The sequence below is a fragment of the Balaenoptera musculus genome, chromosome 13 (assembly GCF_009873245.2).
Source record: "Balaenoptera musculus isolate JJ_BM4_2016_0621 chromosome 13, mBalMus1.pri.v3, whole genome shotgun sequence".
NCBI lineage: Eukaryota > Metazoa > Chordata > Mammalia > Artiodactyla > Balaenopteridae > Balaenoptera > Balaenoptera musculus.
In genome coordinates this window covers 10,836,061-10,852,684 of record NC_045797.1, presented here as the reverse complement: position 1 = coordinate 10,852,684, position 16,624 = coordinate 10,836,061, and the positions used below count along the sequence as shown (strand labels likewise).

The following is a 16,624-nucleotide window of genomic DNA, read 5'->3' as shown; positions in this document are numbered from 1 at the left end:
ACCGAAGTTTTTGTTTGTTTGTTTGTTTTAATTTATTTATTTATTTTTGGGTATGTTGGGTCTTCGTTCTGTGTGAGGGCTTTCTCTAGTTGCGGCGAGCAGGGGGCCACTCTTCATCGCGGTGCGCGGGCCTCTCACTGTCGCGGCCTCTCTTGATGCGGAGCACAGGCTCCAGAGGCGCAGGCTCAGTAGTTGTGGCTCACGGGACCAGCTGCTCCGCAGCACGTGGGATCTTCCCAGACCAGGGCTCGAACCCGCGTCCCCTGCATTGTCAGGAAGACTCTCAACCACTGCGCCACCAGGGAAGCCCTGAAGTATTTTTATACGTGCTTTTTGTCATAATCGCTGCCTCCTAAAAAGGAAGAAGATTCTTCAAGTTTCTTCCGAGCCCATTATACTCTTGCTCCGGCAGGCTTCTCCAGGTTTGTCTATCACTTAAGACTTCAACCAAACTGGTCTTTTCACTGTTTCTTAACATGTCTGTCCTAAGTACTCCCATTTCTATGATTTTGCTCACTTCACCAACCCCATCTGAAGGCTCACTTGCATTTCCCCCTCCTCAGTTGAACCACCACCTCCACTTTGAATTTTCCCCTCTTCCAGGTCTAGCAAAGAACGCCATTAATTCCTAAGTGACCTCTGTCCTCTGAACTTATTCTTGTGGCCAAGTTCATTGAAAAGGTCCACTCCCTCGTGTTGTTATTTGTGTTATTTGAAGGCAGTTTCGTGTCCCCAGATATAATGAGCTCCCTTGAATGCAGAGACTGAGGATATACCTGTCTGTGTTTCAGCATCTAACAGGGGGCCTGGAAGAGAGAGGGAACCCAGAAAATGTGTTGTATAGATGATTATGCTGTTTGATAGTCTTTTTCTAAAGCAGCATCATGGTGATGATTCACTGGCTCTATCTTCATTTTCAGGCGCTCTGTGGCTGTCACACTGAATTCCCATTGCAACCACTGACAAAAATACCACCAGGTCTTTTTTCTAAATATAAAGAATGAGTTAATAGGCTTTCGTAAGATGTAAGAAAATGAAAAACACTTCATACCTCTTTTTTTTTTTGCCAGCACTTTTGATTTCTTCCTCTCCTTTACATGTGAGAAGTTCATACACGGTGAATCACTTCCCTGTCACTTAAACTCTGAAGTGTAATACGATCACGGTAGGCAATGAAAACGTGTATGTGAAGTCTCAGAGGCACAAAAATTCATGAGTGGAAACCGATAAAAGATTGGCAGGACTGTTTTCTAAGAAAGCAAAGAGCCGACAGCTGAGGCACGAAGGGTTTCTTCTGCACCCCAGGGATTCTTACCTGACGCCTAGTCTTCATGCTGGCCAGGGGAGTCAAATATTTATGTTCTAGATACCAGGCTTGCTCCTGGAACACCAGTTTGGTTCCATATAGCAGACAAAACTAAGGGGTGGGAGAAGAGGAGAGAAATGGAAAAATATGTTAGAAAATGCAGAATCTAAGGAGGCGAATGAGAAATAGCGTAATATTACATTTCATAAAATCATAGAAGTTAATACATACTTAATGTAAATGGTCATATTTTGTTTTTTTTCATTTTTATTTTATATTGGAGTACAGTTGATTAACAATGATGTGTTAGTTACAGGTGTTTTATATTTTGAAACCACTCTATGAAGAAATTTAAAGCATATATAAAATTAGAAAAAATAGCATAACCAACTTCCATGTCTCCATCCCCCCAGTTCAACAAATATTAACTCACAGCCAGTCTTGCTTCATCTACAATCTCATCTAATTCTTCCCCACCCCAGGTTACTTAGAATCAAAGTCCACTCATAATATATTTTTAAAAATAAATGTAATATTTCTCTATGCTTTCTTTCTCGATTCATGAAAGACTATTCTAAATGCACATTCTGAATAATATCATCTTGATATTTTCCATTGAGCATGGTTTGATTAGACTTTCATAAAAATAGCATTCCTCACTTGCATTTTGTTTCAATACGTTTTTCCTATCACGTTTCTGAAACCTACACGCAGACCTCCGTCATGACATCAGTGGCATCAGCAATAATAGATGAGTTTTCCTGTATCAACAAGTAACTTTTAAGTTAACTATTCTTTAGCATTTCATATTTAATAATTCCAAAATTATACAAAGATAGAGGGAATAGTATAAGGTACCTCCATGTCTGTATCATCCAGCTTTAATAGCTATCAACTCATAGCCAATCTTGTTTTATCTCTACTCCCACCTGTTCCCCCCTTTCCATACTATTGTGAGGCAAAGTTCAATTGTTATCATCTCTAGGTTTGGAGGGAAGAGAGCTATGTCGATCCTGGAAGAGACAGCTATGTTGACAGGGTCCCCTTAGAGGAGCTGTGACCTTCAGCCAAGGAACACAGAAACCCCAAGGTGATCCCACAAGAAGGCAGGCATGGGGCAGGGATATCCCAACCTCATTCTCCTCCCCATCTCCAGTCTCTAGCTGGGGCTTCCTGTTCTCAGAACCTAACTGGATCCAGAGGGCAAGGCTTCCTCTGATGCAAGTTACGTAGATCAATTTCCTGGGCCCAGAGCAGGGTGGAGAAGGGTGGAGAGTAGAGCTGGAAAAGCAAAGGGAGGATGTCTGGCACAAATCCCATCTCTAACACCCCCGACAGGTGGTCATCCAGCCTTAGTCCAGTCCTATCTCAAGTTCAAGTTCACTTGGTCCCACACAGCCCCGACTGCTGACACCATTCCCACGTTTCATCCCAGAGGGCCTCCTTTAACCGGTGTCACACTGCGCTGCCTGGCTATGTCTGCTCTGCCCTTCTGTCGACTCCTGACTTGTCCTCCTGTTGACAGTCTGTGGTTCTTGTGTATCTGATGCTCAGGGCCACTTTTCTGGCTTTGAACTTTTTCTTTTCTCCTTGAACACAGTTCGGACTCTCCTTTGGCTACCCTCTTTTCTTGTCCTGGGAAACAGGCGTCCTGGTTCTTGGGGGCGACCAGAACACCACCTGGAGGTCCAGATACCATCAGCCCAGCCTCAGGTCCTCAAACGGAACCTGAATGTGTTTCCTTTCATGTTTCAGAGATGGGAGCTCAGTGCATGAAAAGACATCCAGTTCTCCCATCCACTGTTGGAAGAACCACTGCATGCTGAACCACTTGTCTACGTGGAATATGAATTTATGGGTTGTTAACTCTGTCGGAAAGGGATCTTGTCCTGCTCATCTCTGTATGCCTAGGGTCTGGGAAAAAAGCTGATACACTGTAAGAGATTGGCTGACACCCAATTTCCTGTATACCTCATAGCTATTAATCCTGTAACGTTTGCTGCCTGAGGAGCAAAGCAGGAGTGTATGAAAGTATCCAGATAACAACCCTTAACAATTTAAAGATAAGTTTCACATCTCTGCTTAGGCGTTCTTTCTTCAGAGGATCAGCCTTGACAGACTGCCATTTTCTCACAACGCAGCGTCCAGCTCTTGTGCCACTGTGGACCTGGTGGCCTCTTCTAAATGCTTAATTCTCTCCTTCAAGGTGTCTCACGGGACTGAACACAGTGTCCAGATGTTTTCTCATCACTGTAGTGTCAGTAGCACCATCGATGTCCTGGTTTGGGACTCTATACTTTTACAAGCAAAGTAAGATGAAATTTGCTTTTATGACAGTCACATGTTTTTTGAAGAAATGAGTGAAAGAATATCATGCAATTTGGTTTACATCAAATGTTTGCTCATTTAACACTCCTACTATACCTTTTCTCCTATGAACCGTTTTCAACCAACCCATACATACACATACGCATCCCTAAAGGGATGATTTTAAATTTATTCTCTTAAAGTATCATCTTGCTGATATGACTTACCTCAAATCCCCAAAATCTCTATGAATATTGATTCAATCACCTCATGTGTTTATGTCATTTACAGATTTGTCAGTCCCATCTTTGTCTTTATATCATAGAACTCAAATGATAGGTCTATATCTTTTCAATCAAGTATTTGAGAATCTATTTAATAGACTCTCATCTAACTCATATTTCTCTAGCTTGTAAATAAGGATAGCCTAAGAGTCTGGAAAGTGCTGTGCAAAAGCAAGATACATCAACTTCCCCAGATTTTGTCTTCTAACAACCTGATTAAGAAAGGAAATAAGGTTAGTTTAGCAAGGCTTAGCCACAGTGAACACAGACACGGTCCTAGTGACCATCTTTTTCTAATCACTCATAAACTATCTTGAATAGCCTTTTCTAGCATTTTAACTTGGATTTATAAATTCTATAGTTTCCCCAATCTATTTTTTCTTTTTTTTTTTTAACATGGACATTTGCTCATTTACAGTTTCCTGACATCTCTTTTGTCCTCCTTGGTTTCAAATGTCTCACAACTGTGTCCTTCCCAATTCAGAGAGAAGATGGGGACATTCTAGGAGACAAGTATGTCTGCTTTCTGTTTGCATTTATTAACATCAAAGCTTTCTTCCCCAGACCAGGTGTCTGTCTCTTCAAACTCTGAGCGTAGCTAAAATTAGCCTTTTAAATCTTCATCAGATTATTTGTCAAGCCTCACATTATGGTGGGATTTGACCATCCTGACATTTATTCAATGCTACCCTTTTGTATTTATCCCTGGACAAGCGTCTTCCTCCCCCATCACCATGCTTCTCATTTATATAGCTTCCTTAGACTTATGGCCATCAGAGAGTGCTCTCTACACTTATCTTGGTTTCTTTAAATATGTCCCAAATTACACCTTTTTTTGGTATCTATTGTATGGTCAGAGTAATATTTTACTGTTTTTCTTACTCTCAAGCCCATGTGCCCCTATGAAATCTCTGCCCATAGAATCATAATAACCAATATTTTTTAAGCACCTACTATGTGCCAGGCACTGCAAGGTATTTTACATTCACCTCATTTAGTCTTCACAATAATTCTGAATGTAGCCATAACTCCTGGACAGAGTAAATGGAGAAGCTATTTGAGGAACTGAAAAATAAATATTGATAGTAGGCAGATTTGGGAAGAAGACTAAAATTCAAAGTACCACCAAACAGGTGATGAGTTTAGTTTTTTTTCCTAGTCCTCAAGCTGTTTGTCCCTGGAGACAGGCGTGCATCAGACCAAGATAAATAAACCCCAGATTCCGGAAGGAGGATGGAAAAGGGAGCCCTGAGGAACCAGAGAGTACCAAGGAGGTCATGGAGACGGGGGGCTTGGGAAAGTAAGCCCATAAAGTTGTTTATGAACTTCTGGGCTCAACCCCAGGTGTACATACACGGATCTAACACACATCAGTACACAAAACACTTTGAGAACTGAACTAGCAAATAGATGAAAATGCAGGTGCCAGACTGGCCACTGTGTGGTGCATACGTGGGACGGAACAGAATAGTACAGCAAAGGCTTTGAAGACTAAACTGACATTGAAACCACAGTGAACAGAAGGTGAGTTGCAACTTGCAGCCCAAACAACCAGATACATTCACTGCTAAAACAAAAATAATAACGTTCTCCATGGGATATAAACAAGACCCAGGATCTCATAACATAATATTCAAAATGTCTAGGAAATGGGGGATTCCTTGGTGGTCCAGGGGTTAGGACTCGGCACTTTCACTGCCCCTGGAGGGTCCGGGTTCCATCCCTGGTCGGGGAACTAAGATCCTGCAAGGTGTGAGGTGCAAAAACCAAAATGTCCAGGAAATAGTTTTTTAAAGTTCAGCATGTGAAGGACAAGGGAAATGTAACTTGCATAGGAAAAGATAATCAACAGACACCAACAGAAAAATGACACAGCTGTTGGAATTATCTAGCAAAAGCCTTGGAACAGCTATTATAAAAATTTTTCAACAAGTGATCACAAACCCTCTTGAAACAAATAGTAAAGTAATAAGTTTCAGCACAGAAATAGAAGATATAAAGGAGAAACAAATGGAAATTTTAGAAGTAAAAATTACAATGATCAAAATAAAAATGGGCTTAACATCAGAATAGGGGAAACAGAGGAGAGTCAGTGAGCTGGAAGATAGAATAACAGAAATTATTTGAACAATAGAGAGAAAATAGACCGAAAAAAAGAACAGAGCCTCAGGGACCTGTGGGACTATGACAAAAGATCTAACCTTCATGTCACTAGAGTCCCGGAAGGAGAAAAGGAAGAAGGCAGGGCTGAAAAAGTACTTGATGACTTAAATTTGGGGAAAAACCCCACAAATATGCAGGTTTCAGAAGCTTGGTGAACCCCAAACACAATAAACACCAAGAAATCCATGTCCAGGCACATCATAATCAAACACCTTGAAACTAAAACAAAGAAAAAATCTTGAAAGCAGCCAGAGAAAAAATGATGCATTACCTCTAGGAGAACAATGATTTGAATGACTGAATTTCTTATCAGAAACCATGGAGGCTAGAAAGAAGTGGAATAACATTTTTTAAGCACTTAAAAAGTATCAACCCAGGATTCTATATTGAGTAAAAATATCCTTCAGGAGTGAAGATGAAATAAAGATATTGTCAGATGAAGAAAAACTGGGAGGAATTGTTGCCAGGAGACTGCTCGAAAAGAATTGTTAAGAGTTTTTCAGTCAGAAGAAAAATTATACTAAAAGGAAACTTAGAACATCAGGAATGGAGGAAGAGCAATAGAAATGGTAACTATCTGGGTAAATATGATAGACTTGTCTTCTCTTGAATTCTTTTAAAATGTGTGTAATGACTGAAAACAAAACTTATAATATTGTCTGATGTGGTTTCCTATGTATGGAGATTACTTATAAAATGCCTATGATATACAGAGGGGAGAGGGCAAAAGGAACTCTATGATGGTAAGGTTTCTTCATTCCACTTGAAGAGATAAAATATTTATTTTAAGCAGACTGTAAAAGTTCAGTACATATATTGTAATCCCTAAAGCATCAACAAAAAAGAAAAAACTATACAAAGAAATATAGATAATTCAAAATGAAATCCTGAAGAATGCTCAAACAACCCAAAAGAAGGAATGTGCTATAGAATGAATAATGGCCACCAAGTGGTATCAGGTCCTAATTCTTGGAATCTGCAAACATCCTAAGGAAAAAGAATCTCTGTGTGTGTGATCAAGTTAAGATTCACAAAATGAAGAGACAATTCTGGATTAACTGGGTGGGCCCTAAATACAATCACATGTATCTTTATAAAAGGCAGACAGAGAGAGGGTCCATAGACAGAAGAGGAGGAAGCAATGTGACCACAGAGCCAAATATTAGAGTGAGGTGGCCACAGGAATGCCAGTAGCCACCAGAAGCTGGAAGAAGCAAGGAATGAATTCTCCTCTACAGCCTCTAAGGACAGTGCAATCCTGCTGACACCTTGATTTTGGCCCAGTGATACTGATTTCAGACTTCCAGCCTCCAGAACTATGAGAGAATAAATTTCTGTTGTTACAATCCACCAAGTTTGTTGTAATTTGTTATAGCAGCCATAGGAAACTAATTCAACATATAAGAGAAAGTAAAAAATAAGACTGTCCTTATTCACAGACAACATGATTGTTTACATAAAAAAAAACACAAGAAATCTGCCAAAAAACTCAAAACCTCTAGAATTAATAGTGAGCTTAGCAAAATCATAAGATACAAGGTCGACATACAACATGTCAATTGTATTTCTAGATATTAACAATGTACCATTAGAAACCAATATTTAAAACAATCTACCCTTTACAGTAGCTCCCCCCAAAATGAAATATTTAGGCATACATTTACAAAAACATGTATATTATCTTTATGCTAAAAACTAAAAATGCTGATGAAAGAAATCAAGGAAGAACTAATAAAGTGGATTGGCAAGGTCAACATAGTACATTTGTCAATTCTCCCCAAATTGATCCATAGATTTTACATATTTCCAATAAATATCTCAGCAGATTTTTTGCTGTTGATAGAGACAAGCTAATTCTAAAATTTATATGAAAAAGCAAAGAAACTAGAATGGCTAAAACAATTTGCAAAAGAAGAAAAAAGCTGGAGGAATTACTCTATTTGATTTAAGACTTACTATAAAGTTACAGTATTCAAGATAGCATGGCTTTGTCAAGGGATAGACACATAGATCAATGGAACAAAATAGAGAACCCAGAAACAGACCCATGCAAATATGTGTGAATGAGTTTGATAAAGATGCAAAAGGAATTCGATGGAAGAAGGACAGTCTTTTCAACAAATGATGCAGAAACAATTGGATAGCAACAGTCAAAAGATAAATAAACATTGACCTAAACCTCACACCTTATACACAGATTGGTTCAAAATGAATCATAGATCTAAAGGTAAAACACAGAACTCTAAAACTTCTAGAAAAAGATATGGGAGAAAATCTTCATGACCCGGGGTTAAGCATATATTCTTAGATATGACACCAAAAGCACAATCTATAATATAGGAAAGTTGATAAATTGGACTTCATCAAAATAAAAAAAAAATTTGCTTTGCAAAGGACTTTAAGAGAATGAAAAGACATGCCACAAACTGGGAAAAATATTTGCAAATCACACATCCAAGAAAGAACTTGTACCCAGAATTTATAAAGAACTCTCAAAACTCAACAGTAGGAAAAATTACCTGATTTTTAAATGGGCAAAAGATTTGAACAGACTTCACTAAAGAGGATATACAGATGGCAAAAAGGCACATCAAAAGATTTTCAACATCATTAGGAAACGCAAATTAAAACCAGATGTTATATTCCTACATCCCTATTGGAATGGCCAAAAAAAAAAATACAGACAATACCAAGTGTTGGTGAGGGTGCTGAGCAACTGGATCTCTCATACATCGGGAATGTAGTGTTTCTTACAAAGCTAAATGTACATTTACTATATGACCCAGTAAATCCACTCCTAAGCATTTACCCTAGAGCAGTGGTTCTCAGCTATGGATGACCTTTGCCCCCCAAGAGACATTTGGCAATGACTGAAGACTTTTTGGTGTCATAACTGGAGAAGTTCTACTGACATCTAGTAACTAGAGGCTGGGGATATCGCTAAACACCCTACGAAGTACAGGACAGCACTCCCACAGCAAGGAAGTACTGACCCAAAATGTCAATATTGCCAAGATTGAGAAATTCGCTCTAGAGTAAGAAAACTTGTTTACATGATAACTTGTATATGTATATATATATAGCATCTCTACTCATAATCTTCAAAAACTGAGAACAACTCAAATGCCTTTCACTGGGTGAGTGATTAAACAAATTGCGGTACATCCATACAATGGAATACTACTCAGCAATGAAAAGGTATAACTGTGGATGCATGCAATGACTTAACAGAACCTCAAATACTGAGTGAAGGAAGTCAATATCAAAAGGTTACATATTGTATGATTCCAATGACATAATATCCTCAAGATGACACAACTATAGTGATAGACAACACATCATTGGTTGCCAGGGTTTATCAGAAGGGGAAGAGGATAATTATGAAGCCATACCATAAAGAATAATTATAAAGCCATACCATAAAGGATTATTTTAGGATGGTTAAACTGTTCTGTATCCAGTCTGTGGTGGTACTTACACAATTCTACACATGTGTTGAAATTCATAGAACTACACAGCCCTAAACAAAGTCATTTTGCTGTATAATAATTTAAATATATCATCTTTTATGTCCAGACCTCTTTTTCTTTGTTATGGCAAACTCCAAGCTGAAATGGCTATATTCTCTAATGATTCCCTGTACTGAAATTTTGTCCAAGGACCCCTCCCTGATCTCTTCCCTTTGAAAGTCACCCCTTCCCTTCCTGGGTTCTCACAGCAGTGTGTTTTTCCTTATTACACGTTCTGCCTGTTGGTGTAATTATTTGCCCATGTGACTTTCTCCCTGACCACAATGTGATCAGGAAGGCAGGAACTGTGGCTCATGCATCTTGGAATTTCTGCAGCGCCTAGCCCAGTATCAGGGCTTGGTGTGTGCATTTGTAGAACTGAGACCCTTGGTTCCCAGGAGCATAAGCCCACTGGGACCAACAACAGAAAGAGGGGAGGTTGCCTGCAATTTATGCCAGGTAGGCAGCCTGTATCCATGGCCTGAACCGCATAATAAGCAAGGAGATGAAGCAAAAGGACTGAGTTGGACCTCTAGTGTCAGAGAAGATGAACAAAGCTTATTAATTCATGGTAATACCAGCGTGATTTCAGAACAGTTTCCCCCAGCAACAACCTAGTTCTCTCACTGTGATGAAGTGCTCTGCCTTCTGCCTCAGACTTTAGCCACTTGGGATCTGCATTACTGCCTTGCAAAATTGATGGGCAGTGGTACTGTCTCTTAGTTAAGGAATTTCTGCCAGCCTTAGCAAAAAATATTCGTTTTGCAATTTCTAAGGGCGTTCCTTGCAATTGAAAAGTGATTACAAATTGGACCAGACTGGAACAATGCCCATCTTGAATCCGTATAGTTCACCTGCCCAGTCTCCTCCATGCCATCAGCTCCAGGTGTGAGCTCATCAGCTTCCACAGGTGAGGGAGCCTTATTTATATTACACTGGAAAAAGGTTGAGGAGGGGGTAATCAGTTCAGAAAGCACAGCTTTGATCACCCAAGGAAGCTGTTCAGATCAAAGTCTCTTTTTCTTCTAAACTGCCTGAAGATGTTAATTTAATTTTTTTTTTTAATCCAACCTGCTCGATATTTCTTGTGTCTTAAAAGCCTCTCTTCTTGAGAAAGGTGACAAGCAGTGGCAACTGGATCATTCTGGTAGAGCCCAGAGTGCTCTAGCAGAGGAGGGTTAAGGATAAAGGTGATCTTTTCTTTCGGAGTCTCTGGACACTGAAGAGCCTGGGATGGCTCTCTGTCCATCACCACTTTCAGCAGAGGAACCACTTTAGTAAAGTGATGGTGGGCCATGTGCTGGTGTCACAGTGGATCAAAGGCAGAGCATCTGCTAGGGTTAGGGGTGAGAGAGCCAGCCAGACCCAAAGCACATTCTATTTTATGCCTCGTTGGAGACCCCTAGCCATACCTCTATCTTTGCCTTTGCAGATGCCAGAAGGGAAATCTCTAGAGAAGGTAACCCTGAGATATCATTTTGCCAGCATGCTTCGTGTGCTTGGGCAGAGGGGAGGCTGGAGCTCTGCTGCTTCTCAACCCTAAGGGTAGACGGATACTTGGGGGTCACACAGCTGGCTGCAGAATCCAAGCTTTCCTGTGATTGCCACACTCAGGCAAACCAACTCTCTACTACTTTGCAGTGTTGCAGTGCACTGTCGGTTACATGGCCAGTGGGAATGGGAAAATTCAGAAAGTACAGCTTTGCAGGCAGAGAGGAAGCTATTCCGTCTGAGATTTCTTACACAATCCACTACATAGACTGGCTCAGAACCATACTCCTACAGCCCTCCCTTGGTATCTGCAGGGGGGTTGGTTCCAGGACCCCCGGAGGATACCAAAATCCACAGATGCTCAAGTCCCTTATATAAAATGGAGTAGTACTTGCATAAAACCTATGCACATCCTCCCATATACTTTAAATCATGTCTAGATTACTTATAATACCTAATATAATGTAAATGCTATGCAGCAATAAATAGTTGTAAATATAAGGGAAATGCTATGTAAATCCTTGCCAGCATGCCACAAATTCAAGTTTTGCTTTTTGCAACTTTCTGGATTTTCTTTCTGAATATTTTTGATCTGTGATTGATTGAATCTGTGGATGTGGAATATGTGGGTATGGAAGGCCCACTGTACTTTATGTAGACAGTTTGGGCAACTTGTGGAAAAGCATTCAGCCAGGTTCTTCTCTCTGATTTGTTTTAACCCAGAATTGATCCCACTTCTTCCCACTCCCAGTTCCTCGTCTGTCATTGGCTATGCAACCATCACCACCATTCACATCCAGAACTTTTTTCATCTTGCAAAACTGAAATTCTGAATCCATTAAATAATAACTTCTCATTCTCCCTTTTCCTTGGTCCCTGGAAAGGGACCATTCTACTTGTCTCTCTGAATATGACTACTCTAGGTACCTCATATAAATGGATCCATACAGTATATGTCTTTTTGTGACTAGTTTATTTCACTTAGCGTGATGTATTCAAGGTTCCTAAATGTAGTAGCCTGGGTCAGAATTTCCTTCCCTTTTTAAGGCTGAATAATATTCTATTGCATGTATATACCATATTTTTTGTTTATTCATTCACCCATCAATGGACACTTGGGTTGCTTCCACATTTTGGCTGTTGTGATTAGTGCTGCTATGAACATGGGTGTACTATTACCCATTCAAGCCACTGTTTTCAATTCTTTGGATATATGCTCAGAAGTGAAATTGCTGGATCATATGGTAATTCTATGGTTAATATTTTGAGGAATTACCATACTATTTACCATAGCGGCTGCTCCATTTTGCATTCTCACCAACAGTGCACGAGGGTTCCAATTTCCCCACGTCCTTGCCAACACTGGTTATTTTGGTTTTTGTCGTTGCTGTTTTGATAGCAGCTATCCTAATGGGTGTGAAGTACGATCTCATTGTGGTATTGATTTGTATTTCCCTAATGATTAGTGACATTGAGCATCTTTTCATATGCTTATTGCCCATCTGTAGATCTTTGGAGAAATGTTTATTCAAGCACTTTGCCCATTTTTAACCTGGTTGTTTGGATTTTTGTTGTTAAATTTTGAGTTCTCTATATAGAGATTCTGGATGTTAGTCTTTTATCTGTATGTGATTTGTAAATATTTTGTTGCTTTTTTACTGTCTTGATAGTGTCATCTGATGCACAAAAGTTTTAAATTTTAATGAATTTCAACATGTATAGTTTTTTGTTGTTGTTTATGCATTTGATGTCATATCCAAGAAATATTATAAATCCAATATGATGAGGCTTTTCTCCTGTTTTCTTCTGAGAGTTTTATAGTTTTAGCTCTGACATTTAAGTCTTTGGTCTATTTTGAGTTAATTTCTGTATATCATGTTAGATAACAGTCCAATTTCATTCTTTTGCATGTGGATATCTAGTTTCCCCCATACCATTTGTTGAAAAGACTATTGTTTCCCCATTGAATGATCTTGGTACTCTTGTCAAAAATCATTTGACCAAATATGCAAGGGTTTATTTCTACATTAGTCTATATGTCTGTCTTTAGGCCAGTACCACCCTATTTTGATTGCTGTAGACTTGTAAATTTTCAAATCAGGAAGTGTGAGACCTCTGACTTTTTTCTTCTTTTTCAAAATTGTTTTGGCTATTCAGGGTCCCTTGTGATGCCATATGAATTTTAGAATGAGTTTTTCTATTTCTGCAAAACAAGTCATGCAATTTTGATAGATTGCACTGACTCTGTAGATAGCTTTAGGTAATACTGACATCTTAAAAATATTAAGTCTTTCAATCCATGAACACAGAATTTCTTTCCATTTATATCTTCCTTAATTTCTTTCAGCAACATTTTTGCTGAAAGTTTTTCACCTCCTTTGTTAATTCCTAAGTATTTAATTCTTTTTGATGTTATTATAAATTGAATTGCTTTCTTCATTTCCTTTTTGGATTGTTTACTGTTCATGTATAGAAATGCAACTGATATCTGCATGTTGATTTTTGTATCCTGCAACTTTGCTGAATTATTCGTTCTAACAGTGTGTGTATGTGTGATGTTTTTGTAATCTTTAGGGTTTTCTACATATAAGATCATATCATCTGTGAATAGAGATAGTTTTACTTCTTCCTTTCCAATTTGGATGCCTTTTATTTCTTTTCTTGCCGAATTACTCTGGCTAGGACTTCCAGTATTGTGTTGAATAGAAGTGGTGAAAGTAGACATCTTTGTCTTGTTCCTGACAAAGGAAAAGCTTTCCGTTTTTCACCATGGAGTATAATGTTGTGAGTTTTTTCATATATGGCTTTATAATATTGACATAGTTTCCTGAGTGTTTTTATCATGAAAGGATGCTGAATTTTGTCAAATGCTTCTAATGCATCAATTGAGACGATCATGTTTTTTTTTCTTCATTCTGTTAATGTGATATATCACATAGATCATTTTTTTGTTTGTTGAACCATCCTTGTATTCCAGGAATAAATCTCACTTGGCCATAGTGTATAATCCTTTTAATATGCTGCTCAACTCAGCCTCTAGTATTCTGTTGAGGATCAGCATTTTGTAGTTTTAAGCATACAAATACTATCTATTGTTAGATGTATACCCAAGTACTTACTTTTTTGAGAAATTGTACATGATATTGAGTTTAAAAAATTTTTCCTGTCCAAGTGTTCATTGCTAATATATAGAAATTCAATGAATTTTTGTATGTTGATTTTATATCCTGTGACCTTGCTAAACTCATTTCTTAGTTCTAGGATGTTTGTTTGTTTTGTAGATTCCTTGGGATTTTCTAAATAGACAATGATGTCATATATAAATGGGAACTGTTTTATTTCTTCCTTTCTGATATGAAAGAATATGCTTTTTATTTCCATTTCTTGCCTTATTTCACTAGTTAGAACTTTTAGTATTATACTGAATAAGAATGGTGAGACCAAACATCATTGCTTTATTCCTGATGTTAGGGGGAAAGCATTCCTTGTTTCACCGATATGTATGTTGTTAGCTATAGCAGGGGTCCCGAACCCCCTGTACCGGTCCATGGCCTGTTAGGAACCAGGCTGCGCAGCAGGAAGTGAGTGGCGGGCGAGCAATTGAAGCTTCATCTGTATTTTCAGCTGCTCCCCATCGCGTGCATTACTGCCTGAGCTCCGCCTCCTGTCAGATCAGTGACAGCTTTAGATTCTCATAGGAGCGCGAACTCTACTGTGAACTGTGCATGCGAGGGATGTAGGTTGCGCGCTCCTTATGAGGATCTAATGCCTGGTGATCTGCGGTGGAGCTGAGGTGGTGACGCTAGCGCTGGGAGCAGCTGCAAATACAGATCATCATTAGCAGAGAGGTTTGACGGCACAGAGACCATAATAAATCAGTTGCTTGCAGACTGATATCAAAACCCTAACAGTGGGACTTCCCTGGTGGTGCAGTGGTTAAGAATCCGCCTGCCAGTGCAGGGGACACGGGTTCAAGCCCTGGTCCAGGAAGATCCTACAAGCCGTGGAGCCACTAAGCCCGTGCGCCACAACTACTGAGCCTGCACTCTGGAGCCCACGTGCTGCGGCTACTGAAGCCCTGCTCCCCCAGAGCCCGTGCTCCACAACAAAAGAAGCCACCGCAATGAGAAGCCCATGCACTGCCACGAAGAGTAGCCCCCGCTCGCCACAACTAGAGAAAGCCCACGCGCAGCAGTGAAGACCCCAAGCAGCCAAAAATAAATTAAATAAATAAATAAATTTATATTAAAAAAAACCCTATCAGTGAGTGGCAAGTGACAATTAAGCTGCATCTTACAGAGTAGACGGGACATAAGCAACACACTTTGGGTGTCACTGTCTCCCATCACCCCCAGATGGGACCATCTAGTTGCAGGAAAACAAGCTCAGGGCTCCCACTGATTCTACATTATGGTGAGTTGTATAATTATTTTATTATATATTACAATGTAATAATAATAGAAATAAAGTGCACAATAATGTAATGTGCTTGAATCATCCTGAAACCATCCCTCCCCCCACTGGCCCTGGTCTGTGGAAAAATTGTCTTCCACCAAACCAGTCCCTGGTGCCAAAAAAGGTTGGGGACCACTGAGCTATAGGATTTTTGCAGATGCTCTTTACCAAGTTGAGGAGGTTTCACTCTCTTCCTGTTTGTCTGAGAGTTATCACAAATGGGTGTTGCATTTTGTCAAATGCTTTTTCTGGTACCAACTGATATGATCATGTGATTTTTTTTTTTGTCTTTTGCCTATTAATAACTAAATTGAATGATTTTAGGAAATTGAACCAGTCTTGCATCCTTGGAGCAAACCACACTTGGTCATGGTATATAATTTTTTTAATATATTGCTGAATTCTAGTTCCTAATATTTTGTTAGAAACTTTTGTGTCTATATTCATAAGGGATATGGGTCCGTACTTTTCCTTTTTTGTTCTGTTTTTGTCTGGTGTGATATTAGGTCAACACTAGCTTCATAAAATGAACGTATTTCCTCCTCTTGCACTATCTGGAAGAGATTCTGTAGAATTATTAATTCTTACTTAAATGTTTAGTAGAGCTCTCCAGTGAACTCTGGAGACTGGTGTTTTCTTTTTCTAGAATTTTAAATATAAATTCAATTTCCATAACAGTTATAGGGCTATTCAAATTGTCTATTTCATATTGAGTATGGTGATTTGTGTTTTTGAGGACTTGGTCCATTTCATCTAAGTTGTCCAATTCATGTGTGTAGAATTTTCTCAGTAATCCTTTTATTATCATTTTGATGTCTGCAGGGTGTTTACCGATATCATCTATTTAATTCCTGATGTTAGTGACTTGTGTCTTTTCTTTGTTAGACTTTTAAAGGGTTATCAACTTTGTTGATTTTTTTCAAAGATCCAACTCTTTGCCTCATTATTTTTCTCTATTTTTTTCCTGTTTTCAATTTCATTGATTCCTGCTCTTATCTTTATTATTTCTTTCCTTCTGCTGTCTTTGGGTTTATTTTGCTCTCAATTTTTTAGGTTCTTGAGGTGGTAGCTTAGGTTATTGATTTGAGACTTTTCTTCTATTTCATGTA

At 39.0% G+C, this 16,624-nt stretch overlaps 1 protein-coding gene across 1 annotated transcript in view; it reads right to left on the bottom strand.

Moving 5' to 3' along the window:
- ACOXL (acyl-CoA oxidase like) overlaps nt 1–16,624 on the bottom strand; it is a 317,745-nt gene that overhangs the window by 32,819 nt on the left and 268,302 nt on the right. The window contains 1 exon segment of the mRNA XM_036873780.1: nt 1,316–1,417. Within this exon segment, the coding sequence (XP_036729675.1) occupies nt 1,316–1,417 (102 nt within the window).